General features: G+C 43.1%; 1 protein-coding gene across 1 annotated transcript in view; it reads right to left on the bottom strand.

The window, feature by feature from the left end:
* Positions 1–12,033, bottom strand: part of kiaa1549la (KIAA1549-like a) — a 178,304-nt gene that overhangs the window by 132,233 nt on the left and 34,038 nt on the right. Inside the window, exons 2-6 of the mRNA XM_054619545.1 lie at positions 7,464–7,757; positions 4,874–4,906; positions 4,320–4,741; positions 3,908–4,244; positions 2,907–3,022 (exon numbers count right to left, since the gene is read on the bottom strand). Of these exons, the coding sequence (XP_054475520.1) occupies positions 2,907–3,022; positions 3,908–4,244; positions 4,320–4,741; positions 4,874–4,906; positions 7,464–7,757 (1,202 nt within the window). The remainder of the gene's footprint in view (positions 1–2,906; positions 3,023–3,907; positions 4,245–4,319; positions 4,742–4,873; positions 4,907–7,463; positions 7,758–12,033) is intronic.

The following is a 12,033-nucleotide window of genomic DNA, read 5'->3' as shown; positions in this document are numbered from 1 at the left end:
CGCAGGGCCAATCACAAAGAAATGGCATGCTACGTGCGATCGGCCGCAGTGATATGTATGCCTGGTGTGTGCGAAAGGTTACCAGCCTGCACTGAATGCATTCGTGCACAAGGGCGGGAGTATAACTCGGGCATTGCTGTGCTGTGTGTTAATTAACCCATAGTGCTGTCCGTGGTGCTGAAGCAGCAGATGAATAAATGTCGACTTCTCCGCTAAGTCTAGCCCTTCTGCCAGTTTCGTCTTGGGTCTATTATATTCTGGGGGCGACCCTGGACCCTGCAGAAGCTGCAAGGTTTTAATTTTTTTCCTTTGTTTTGCATACTTGAATCCATTAAACCTTAACCAGACCTGCCCTTGCCCCCCGCTGTCACTTCTTTCTCTCTGCCAACATTTTGCAAGCTGTACAACTGGCCAAAAATGTGCGCATGCAATTATGGTTTACCACATTGTTCAATGATGCAACACATTAAACACCGCTGCATGCTAATTTCATGCTGTTTGACAATCCCCGTAGCTGCTGAGGCCAATATTTGCCCATCAACAATGCCTCAAAACACTGAATGCATGTCATGGCTCTTAAAAAAAATCTGGCAAATGTAATACCTATGCTGTCCCCGCTGCTGTCTCTCAACAGACTGATCCTGATTGAATAGTCATCAATATCTGATGGAGAGGATGAGAACTGAGGAGTGTGTATGTGTGTGTTTGTGTGTGTCACAGGGGGTAGATGAAAGTGGATGGGAGCTTAGAGACACTGAGTCACTCCCGGTGAAGGCTCACAAACAACTGGATAAAAATAGAAAAAGGCAGGCGGATGAAGAAGGAAGACAGACAGCGACACGTAGAGAGGCAGGTGGACAGACAGAGAGGCAGGCAGGGCACAAACAGACAGGCGAGACAGACAGGATGGCAGAAAATCAATCGACTTAAACCGAGGGAGCAATCAGATAGGAGAGATGGAGGTGAGGGGGGTTGCAACGAGAGAGATGTAAATATTAAGAAAGACGCAGCAAGAGGGCGAGAGAGTGATCGTTTAAGAAGATGAAGAATAAATAGACCCGGTATAAATAAAGATAAATTAAATCAAAGACCAAAAATAATATCCGCAACAGAATAGGAAGATTACCTGCAGGAAAGAATCATTTATTCTGGATTAATTTCCTATTATCATGTTTGTGTGTGTGTGTGAGAGAGAGTATGTGTGTGTTGATAACCTCTCTGAGCAAACACCACCTGACTATTCAACAGGTTATTTCTATTCAGACTCCAAACGCTGTCTGCATTAGTCACTTCTACCCGGTCTTCTCCAGCACCGTTCAGACGAGTCCTTGCGAGGTGAACGAGTGGGAGGAGAAAATGACGAAAAATACCGTGGAACATTGTGAAGTGATGACACATTCAAGAATAAGATGTCTGCACACGTGGAGAGCCGACACTGTGGCAAAATTGAAATGTAAAGACGAGATTATCTTATTAGTGGATAGGAAAGTACTTCTACTTAGTATAATGAAGCAGAGAGCCTCTTGAGGTCATCTAATTTACATCAAGAACGTACAGACCTGTTGGAGTCGGTGGTGAGTACATTGAATGCTAAAGTGAAATGTTTGTTTTTTATCAGCAAAGCAATCTAAAGCTCTGAAAACCATTTTGACATGCTAGAGGGCCTATGAGCCCCTGTTTACTAGCCACTGACCTGTGTTTAGTAGCCAATGACCAGTATTTACAAGCCCTCGACCTGTCGTTACAAGCCTCTGACCCGAATTTACCAGCCACAGCTCTGTATTTACTATCCGTAGACCTGTGTTCACTAGCCACTGACCTGTGTTTAGTTGCCACTGACCTGTGCTTACAAGCTTCTGACCTGCATTTTTTCTTCTGGCGGTATTGGGCAAAAATTCCATAATAACCTTTCGTCACAATATTACTTAAGTGGTACCCCAGGGTAGGCCGTTTTCCTAAAAAGACATAGAGAAAATGTTGCTTATATTTTAGCCTGAAGGTTTAACTACTAGAGAGATGGAGAGAAATTGTTGCTAGTGATTTGGCCTTCTGTTAACAGTCACTAGAAAGCTAAACTATTAGAGAGATTGAGAGTAAATGGTGCTTATATTTTAGTCTCCTGCTAACGGTAAAACAGAAGGCTAAACTATTAGAGAGACGGAGAGCAAATGTTGCTAATATTTTAGCCTTCTGCTTACCTTAACACAGACAGCTAAAATATAAAAGAGATGGAGAGAAAATGTTTCTAATGATTGCGCCTTCTGCTAACCATAAAGCAGAAGTCTTACCTACTAGAGAGATGGAGAGAAAAAGCTGCTGATATTTTATTCTGCAGCTAAACATAAAGCAGAAGGCTAAATTATAAGAGAGATGGAGAGAAAACGTTGCCATTGCCAATGATTTAGTCTTGTGCTAACCGTAGCTGTGAGCTAGCCGCAGCCATTAGCAGAAAGCTAAACTATTGCCAAAATAAGCTTTAGAAGGACACTTGAATTACAATATGCGGGATGTTTCTCATTGACTTTTTGCCTAATGAGGCCAAAAATGAAGTGCCTACCCCAGCTTTAATAGAGACCTTTATTCACTAGTCAGTGCCTTGTGTCTATCATCCACTTACATTGGTTCAAGGGCTACTGATCTGTATAAGGTTGCGGTATTTACTACCCACTGAACTGTTATTACTGGCCCCTGTGGGCTCAAGCCACTGTCCTATGTTTTCCTCCATTGACACTTGTTCACTACCCACTAACCTTTGTTAACTAAACACAACCTATGATTATAAGCCTATGACGCATAGCTACTGTTCCCTGATCAGTGTATTTAGACAACGCCTAACTCGTCACTGAGCCGCGGTTGCTGAGTGGGTTGTGCATATCACCATAGGTGAACCTATAAGAGACACTGACCTGCGCGTTGGCTGTGGAGTCATTCAGGGCTCTCTGCAGGGCGTGGCTCAGTCCTTTAGAGAGGTTCTGTTTCAGGATCAGATCCAGGCGGTTCCTACGCAGCTCAATGGACAGAACTGTGAAGGGAAAAGTTATCAAAATCTGAGCTCATTGACTGTGCACAATGTGTTCATATTTGTCCTGTTAACATTCTGTGTAAAAACTCACTTTGACCTCCATTATTGCTTCCAATAATAATATGGAAATCATATTTCCACAAAACAGGAGCTTGGACTTTGGCCTCTGGTTAAATGTCTCCTTGATCACTTTGCAGCTGCTACCAACAGTAAAGTCTTCAGTTCTGTAGTATCACATCATCTCTGGTAAATGTAATCAAAGGCTACAGTCTCCAGCTTCTTATCAGTGGAAGTGTTTATGCTTGAGGAAAATCTGCCCCTGCTTTTGTTCAAGTTTTAATTAATTTCTGTGTATGTAATTACATCTTGACATAAAAGGTAAAATGTGCCTGAGTCTCTGAAATGGCATTTCACCTGTATTCATCAATACTTTTTTAGCCATTCATCTTAACTCTTTCTCCCTACGTCTGGGAGACAATTTCTCGAATATTTTAACCTTTTGCTAATAAAACTCAGAAAGCTAAATTATTACAGAAATGGAGGGACTTCTGCTAACCGCAGCCATGAGCAGAAGGCTAAGCTATTTGAGAGATGGAGAGAAATGCTGCTAATATTTTAGCCTTCTGCTAACCGTAACGCAGTGGGCTTAGCTATTCGAGAGATGGAGAGAAAATATTGCTAATATTTAAACCTTCTGTTAACCGTAACGCAGAAGCTAACATTTTCTGTCAGTCCCTGAAACAGAACAAAGCTCAATAAAGCCATCATTTTTAAGGGAAAAATGTCCTGATGTTTAGCCATTTATCTTAACTCTTTCTCCAAGATGTCTAAAATGATTCCAATTCCAAATATTTTCTCTTTTTGTAACTTTTTTTTGTCTTGTACCTGTTTTGACCCAGAACTTCTCGGTCACGTTGCATGGTAGAGGACCTTCCTCTGCACTGGTACTGGACGGAGGTTCAGTGGTCGTGGTGGGAGGCAATGTGGTTTCGATAGGGATGAACAGAGTAGTGGCAGGTGCCTCTGTTGTGGTGGTTGTAGTGGTAGTAGTAGTGGTGGTGGCAGCAGTAGTAGTAGTTGCAGGTGTGGTGGTTGTTGTAGTGGGGGGAAGAGTAGTGGTGGTGGTGGTGGTGGTGGTTGTTGTGGTTGGGGGGACCGTAGTGGTGGTGGTGGTGGTAGTGGCAGGTGTGGTTGTTGTGGTGGTTGTGGGCTGAGTTGTAGCCTCTGTGGTCAGTTTGAGGCTTGTTGTTTGCTGGCCGGTTGTAGCAGCGGTGGTTGTATCTGGTGATACTGTTACAGCGCTCCCAGTGGTCGCGGCTTGTGTCGTCATCTCAGCGGTGGTCACAGTAAGGGTGGTCGTTGAGGGCGTCGTCATGGTTACTGTGGTCAGCTGAAGGCCCTCATTGGTCACAGTGTCCTGGCTCGTAGTGTTAGAAACTGTACTGGATTCCGATAGTGTTCGTGCTCTTGCTGTGGTGGATAACGGTAAAGTTGAGGTGGTGGTGGTGGGTGATAGAGATGTGTTTACGGTGGTGGCTGATGTGGGTGTGTGCCGTGAGGTGTTTCCGGTCCGCACAGGAATGGTGGTGTTCCACTGGTGGGTGGAGAAAGGGCTGGTGACATTGGCAGGGAGTGTGACGTCGTGGTCGCCCACTGTGGCCAGGAGCGACTCGGGAACTGTGGGGAGATCCCAGGCTGGCAGGCTGCTCACCGACTCTTCTGCAGGGAGGAAAACATTTGGAAAGTCAATGATATTAAAGGATGTCTAGCAATATTCTAAAAGTTAGTTATTTGACAATTAATCCGTTAAAAAGACCAAAACCAATCTGTTGAGCCGGATATAGCTTATACCTCTGCTTTGCAGACCAGCATTGCTGTCCAAAACTATCAAAAACACAGCAATGAGTCACACTGTTGCACTGGATGACTTAATTACCATGAACACATACACAGCAATTATTTTTGAGTCAATCCCACATACACCATCCTGCCGCCATAAATACTCAGGTTTTCTACAAACTACAGTGCCCAGCTATTTTTTCAGCCTGATTTAAAAAACGAAATTAAGAACCTATGGGTTAGGAAAGTCTGAAAAGAGTCGGTCTGTCAAATTGTTGTTTTTGGTCTTCTTATTGCATTTATGGACAATAATAGAATGATACATTTTGCCAACCTTGTCCTTCAACATATACAATAGGAGAATATATAATAGTGCCCATAGAAGAGAATAATATTGAGGGTGGTTACAAGCAGTATGTTGTGTTGTGTGAATTCAATGAACCCTTTTACCCTGCTCCTATCTACATCTGGCTTTGAATCTGGATTCTGTTTGGATTTTGAAAAAGTGTAAATGCATCCAAGATACATGCAAAGATCCATTTAGCATTCATTCACCCTCAATTTCAAGTGCGCAGCAGTTTATAAATGTCCGCAGGAAATAGAAATCCATTTTAATGTGTACACGAGAGGAGCATTTTAATGTTAGGGGTTCATTTAATCCATCTTAATGTTCTCTAACATGGTGAAATCAGATGCATGTCGATGAGATGTGTAAAGGAGGCTGGAGCGAACAAGAGGGAGGCAATCAATCCTCTCAGACTGAGAGGGATCCACATCCCCTCTCATCACCACACGAGGACGTGTGGTATTGTGACTGTGATATTGTATTGTGTCGGACGCCAAAATGATAAGTGGAGAAATTACCTTGCTGCTGATGTCATTGTTATTCTGATGAGGGCGCATCAGGAAGTGGGGAGACATGGAGGTAGTGGAATGGGACAAGACATGGTGGTGAGGATGACGAAGAGGGCAAAGATGATGGTGTTGGTGATGATGACAACATGATAAAGACGATGACAAAATGATGATGATGATGATGATGATGATGATGATGATGATGATGATGATGATGATGGGAGGAAGACGATGGTTGTTTAGGTGGCTATGATGAAAGTGAAGGCTGAAAAATACATTGTGATGACATCGGTTATAAACGATGACAGTTCATGAAGACTAATGTTAAAATTAATGCCACTCTGTGAAAGTGTGTTAAAGGTTTTCTGCTCGCTAAGCCCCACCCCTTTATGTGCTGTTGCAACACTGTCAAGCTTTTTCTTTTCAAATTCATATTCAGTTTACAAAGACGTTGACACTTTACCATCAAAATGAGTTCTCATTTCTTTACAACAACCGTCAAATTTTGGGGCTAAAGATGATCACTGTCGCAAGCTGTTTTTTATCAACTGTAGTTACCCCCTACTAAATTGTCTGTCAGCTGACTTAAAAGTCTTTCCTGCCGACTCGTTTCAATGGCAAGGTTGGTTAATCCTCAGGAACTAGCAAGAGAGCGCCATTTTAAAAATGATTCAACTGAAAAACCCAGCCCAACTCTTTTCCAATGAAAGTAGCTAGCAGCCTCCAAAGACACAAAATGATGATATGAATTATGAATGTAAACAACAAACACGGCTACTGTTAGTTATCACAGCCATTGAGATAGGAGCCTGTGGAAGATTGCCGCCCAATGAGTGCACGGGCAGAGTTTGCGCAGGTAGGCAGGTAGCCCGTCCAACCATTATATCAGCCCCAAATGTAAGGATTGGACGACTTATTACAGTCCTGCTACAGCCACAGATACTGTATTGTTTTACTTTTTTGTCAGAGCATTACATTCTTTGACTGCTGTCAGTATTTTTGAAGATTACCAATCCCGCCTTAAAACCAGAACCAGTAAAAGGGTCTTAAATATGCAATTGATGGCTACATTCATGATATTGGGCTAAAAGACCAAAGGATAAAGCTACATGTCCCAAGTAAAAAGTCCACATCCTCACTATTGATGATTCATGTAGAGGAAATGATTACCTTCATTGCTCTTTTATGCTCCTAATAATAAGCAATCAATGCATATTTTGCACAGTGTAGCTCTAACTAGAGCCCCATGCACATCGTTTCTGCATGTGGAGAAATCAGAGCTTGACAGGCCTGCTGCTGCTAAGCTATGATTGCTGTACGGGGGAGGGATTTGGTTGAAACTAAATACAATGTAAAAGTCAAAGTTGGAAATATGTTTGAATGAAAGAGAAACCCTGCACCATACCCAAACTGGAGCTGCTATTGCTGCTGGAGGAGTTGCTGTTGATGATGTCCAGGGAGACGTCTGGTCTTGCTGTCTGACTGTCTCCTTTGCTGGCTGGAGAGGAGGATGAGGAGGAGGAGGAGGAGGAGGAGGAGGAGGAGGAGGAGGAGGAGGAGGAGGAGGAGGGCAAAGAGGATTCCTTTGTTGTAGTTGAGGAGGAGGAAGAGGAGGAGGCCTTGGATGAGGATGAAGAGGTGATTTTGGTCCAAGCAGCTTTAGACAGCAGCCCTAAAGGTTTTCTCGGCGCCGGTGCCGGCAGCTCTCTTTGGCCCTCGTGCCAGGCAGCCGGGTCTCTGGGCAAGCTTGGCAGGCGGTCCCTCTCCGCATCCACTGGACTCCATTCAGCCCCAACTTCAGCCCAGGTCTCTGCAAAAACTCTGCCATCCGCCCCAGCGCGCAATCCTGCTTCTGTTTCAGTCCAAACGGCTGCTCGGGCCTCAGCGAACACTTTGCCCTCGGGCCAACGTCTGGGTCCGGCGTTTTTGTCTTTCGCTCCAGTTGTGTCTCCAGCCCAGGGGATGGCTGAGAGGTCGGAGGGAGCTGCAGGGTCCAGAGGCATGACGGCCCGTGTCATTGACTCGTGGTGACCTCCCTCAGCTATGAGGGAGACATGAGGGACAGGGAGATGGAGGAAGGGGTGGATGAGGGGAAAGAAGAAAAAGGCTTTAATTAGGAGTTCTGAGCAATCTTTGACTCATCCGTTCCACGGACCAGACAATCACTCCAGTCTCAGATCTTCAGTCACTCATTCACTCATCTATCCTGTGGCCCCTTCCATACACATAAACACACATGCATGCGCACACACACACACAGCTGGAGAGCTCAAATCATCAGTCGTCGTAATTCGACTGTCCAACCTCCAGGAGATTTAAAACTGATCTGCTCTCACATACACTCATGAGAGCATACACACTTCAGGCAAATGCACACATATGCATATCCTTCCTCTTTCTCTCATCTGTATCACACAACCACACACATACACACTTATCCGAAGGGATTAAAACTGCGATGGTGGAAAAATAGTAATAATGTCTAAAGTAGGTCAGTTATGTTTTAGAGGATAAAGCATAGGGAATTAATTTAGATGTTCCAGAGTGCATAAATTAGGACACACACACACCCACACTCACACACCCTAATCAGCTGGGATTTCACAGATACTAATCTGATCTGTTAGGTTAGCCATGCTAGCCCGTGGCTGTATTATTCCTAGAGTATACACATCCACTCGGACTCACAGTTCAGACCAATACTGATGAGACTGAAATACATTTTCTGAGCAAAGTGTGGTTGGAGTAATGCAAATAATGGCAGTTTTATGGAGTCTTTCATTTTCAATTTGACATCAAATGAGTCAGCTACATGGAAATGGAGCAGCAAAGATAGCATCCAGTCAAATGCTTTAGCTTCAGCCTTTATCTCCATTCTATGAACTGTCTTCATCTTCTCTGTGGCATCAAAAAAAGCCTGAAGGTTTGGCAGACTGAGGCGATTATCCTGCCTGATACATTCAGTCTCAAAGGCACCTTGCCTGAGCAGAATTGAAAGATCAGAAGAAAGAAAAGGACACGGCTGACCATCTGACTGGGCGACACGGTTTATTGCATCTGCCCGTTTGTTTCTGAAGCAGAGAGGTTCGTTTTCGTCACTCAAGGCTGACATCCAGTTTCTTCTGTTTTTTCTCAATGTGAGAGTGGAAAGCGAGTGCCAGGCAGAGTATTTTTTTTTTCTTTCTGATTTATGCGCACACTCGTTTCAGTCTTCAGAAGTGTTTAGTGTTCGTCGCACACTTCCCACGCTCCCCCAAGTCTCTGCGGAGGATTGGTTAATTAAAAGACGGTGATTCTGAGCGAGAGGGGCTTTAGAGAAGCAGCTCTGGGCTTAGCCGCTCTATATGCTATATATATATATATAACTGCTATAAAGCATTTCACCACTCCGCTTTTAACTACCAACAATCTGTCCCACGTCATGGGGTGTCATATCATAAATGTTATCAAAAAAGGGAAATTAATCCTAATGTCTATTTAAATTTCAGCTTCTTCCAAGTCAATGTTTGTGTGTTAGTACCAGCATCGAGAGCTCCATTTGTCAGTTTGAGGAAGGGGAAAAACAACAAAGCTAGAAATGGCAGGGGCGATTACTTGGGCACCGCAGGGAGAGTAGAGTAACACGCTTGTTAAAACTTAACTGGAATGTCACATTTCTTTTTGCGGCAATTCATCTCAACCGGAACCACGACAGCTTTTCGGCATGTAGTGTTTCTTTGGTGGTTCCAAAATGATATTGATGTAAAAGGGAATAAGTGCTGCTAACATGCATTTAATTAGTTTGGGAAAATAAATATATATTTTCAGAAAGATTTTGATATGCTGCAGCATTCCTAAAACCATGGGCCATGTGTGGACCTCATTGCACTGACAATACCAAAGTTCTGTTATTTTACATCAATGGAATATTGATCAATGGAGTATATAACTAATGCATCAAAGGACTGTGTGTAATGTGAAAGGTATAACATGTAGTTATAACCCTACAGAGTTCTGTTCTCCTCAGCTCTGCTGGGCATTTCAGCATTTTTAAGCGCATTGTTTTGGTTTTCTGGCACAAAAATGATGATCTTTACAGCGTTGTTTCCAGCAGAAGCAAGAAAGCCTTGATGAACAAATTGTACTGTTACTGCTGGATGTGTAAATAGGCAATTCTTTGCTAAAGTTTACCACTAAAACTAAATGGTGATAGTATGACAATGTTCTGCTGCCCCCAAGTCACCCCAAACGCTTCTTTTCATTCAGAATATCTAACTATAAAGCAAGGAATCTCTGTCTGTGTGTTCTTCTCCTATCTCAAGAAACGTCCATCCGATCGACATCAAACTTGGATTGTGTATTGCTGGGGACCCCATGGAGTGCAGTGTCTAATTTGGTGAAATTTGGACACACTTTGAATAAAATAAGCAATGGCGGTCTGTGCAATGCCGGGGGGGCAAGCTTCAGGCTGAGTTGAGCATTTTGTCTGCAGCAAGCCCTTCCAGGCGGCGCTCATAAACTACAGTACACTTTGGCTGTACACTTTGGTTACCTAAAGAGCTGAAACCTAATTGTTCTCCTTGCATTTTATTGATGGTCTTGCCTGCTCTGATTTTGCTTTTGAACTCATAATGTCGTTGATTTCAATTTTTATTTAAATGTTTTTGTTTCTTTTCGATTATATTTTCTTTTTTTATGTTTTCATAATTTATATATATTTGTACCTACTTACACTGTACTAGTGGTTCTAACCCTAAGTGTATATGTTTCTTCTTAGGACAAGTATATGCAATAGAAACAATATAACTGGGTTGATAATGGGGCATTTCATTCAATAGTCAATAGCTCTTCAAGAAAATTAACAAATATTTGTGGATAGCTATTAGGAATCAACTTTTTTGTCAGTCATGAAAGGATGAATGGATGGATGGATGGATGAATGAATGGGTCAATGGATGGTTGGATGGGTGAAAGGACTGCACCATATGCATAGCTGTTAGCATTATTTGGGGTGTTTTCTCCTCCAACAGCTAGCCACCTGCTCTGGCTGAGAACAACATATGTGACTCTACCACTAGACCTCTGACAAAACGCTAGGATAGAAGAACCTCCACTGAGAACAAATATGGACTGGATGGATGGATGGGTTGGTAGAGCAGAAAGTGTGGATTAAAGGTGGATAAATGTGGATCAGCGCAGTACTGACCTGCTTTATATATTTGGACAAAAACACATAGGACTTGGTTCCGTGTGTGAACATTATAGTAGATTATGAGAATTATCACATGGAAATGGTGCACAAAGCGCTACTGGCCATTTACAAGGCTTTAGGCTAGTGTCATTTTATGTATTGACCAACGTGCTTTGCCAGCTGGCATGGTGCCCACTGGTGCCCTGCTAAATCTCTGTAAATGCCAACAAACCCCTGTAATGCCTTGCCAGGTCACTGCCAGCTTTCGGACCATTCAGATTACTAATTCCCAGGTGCCTGTGATAATATAACGGCCAACATCTAAGGTCCACAGCCTTGGCTTTGCCCACCTCAGTCCTGTGTAGTGTGCTTATGTGCCAAGCAGAGTTGATCCATGCTGCCACCCTGACTGTGAGCAGGACAGGTGGTTAGGAAGTGTGAGAATGGTACTGAGCCAGCTGGTCCTCAGCTCAGTGAAACTCAGTGGGGAGAGAGAGTCTGGTTGGCTGAGTCTGCCAACTAGCCAACTGGTGGCAAGTTTTCATTATAGTAATTATCAACTAGGCCAGATGAAATATAATACATGTCTTAATCTCTGTCTCAGAGCTGAACCGGGCAAGGTTTTTCTGTAAAACTACACCAGACGTTCTAGTCTAATTTACAAAATTTGGCTGCAGTCCAGAGGACAAACGATCCATAATAATGAAGACACCGTAGTTTCACCTCATTAGTCCAAGAAAAAATAGCGGTGCTGGCAGACATTGTTCCAGCCTCAGAATGTGATAAAGCCAAAGAACACAATGTGCTGAAAGCTGTGCACACGAACAATGCAAAATATATTTTTCACCATTACAATTCAGATAGTTATTGAGAGGATGTAAAAATGAAAAAGTGTGTACAGATTGGCGGCATCCTATTACAAGATTTAGGGTTAGTGAAACTTTCAGAAAATCTGTTATAGCCAAGCGCAAAAGTGCGCTTCATGTCTTATCTCAAAGCTACGCACGGCAACTTGCAAACTGGCAGCCTGAAATGACATAAAGTTGAAATTGACCGATTTGAAATTACAATTTCAATGTAAATGTATCATGTGAGTAACAGTGGTAAACTGTACATAGCACGTCCAGTGCTGCATAGTTTGTGGAAT

Source organism: Anoplopoma fimbria, chromosome 19 (assembly GCF_027596085.1).
Source record: "Anoplopoma fimbria isolate UVic2021 breed Golden Eagle Sablefish chromosome 19, Afim_UVic_2022, whole genome shotgun sequence".
Lineage (NCBI taxonomy): Eukaryota > Metazoa > Chordata > Actinopteri > Perciformes > Anoplopomatidae > Anoplopoma > Anoplopoma fimbria.
This window is presented reverse-complemented; position numbering and strand designations above follow the sequence as displayed.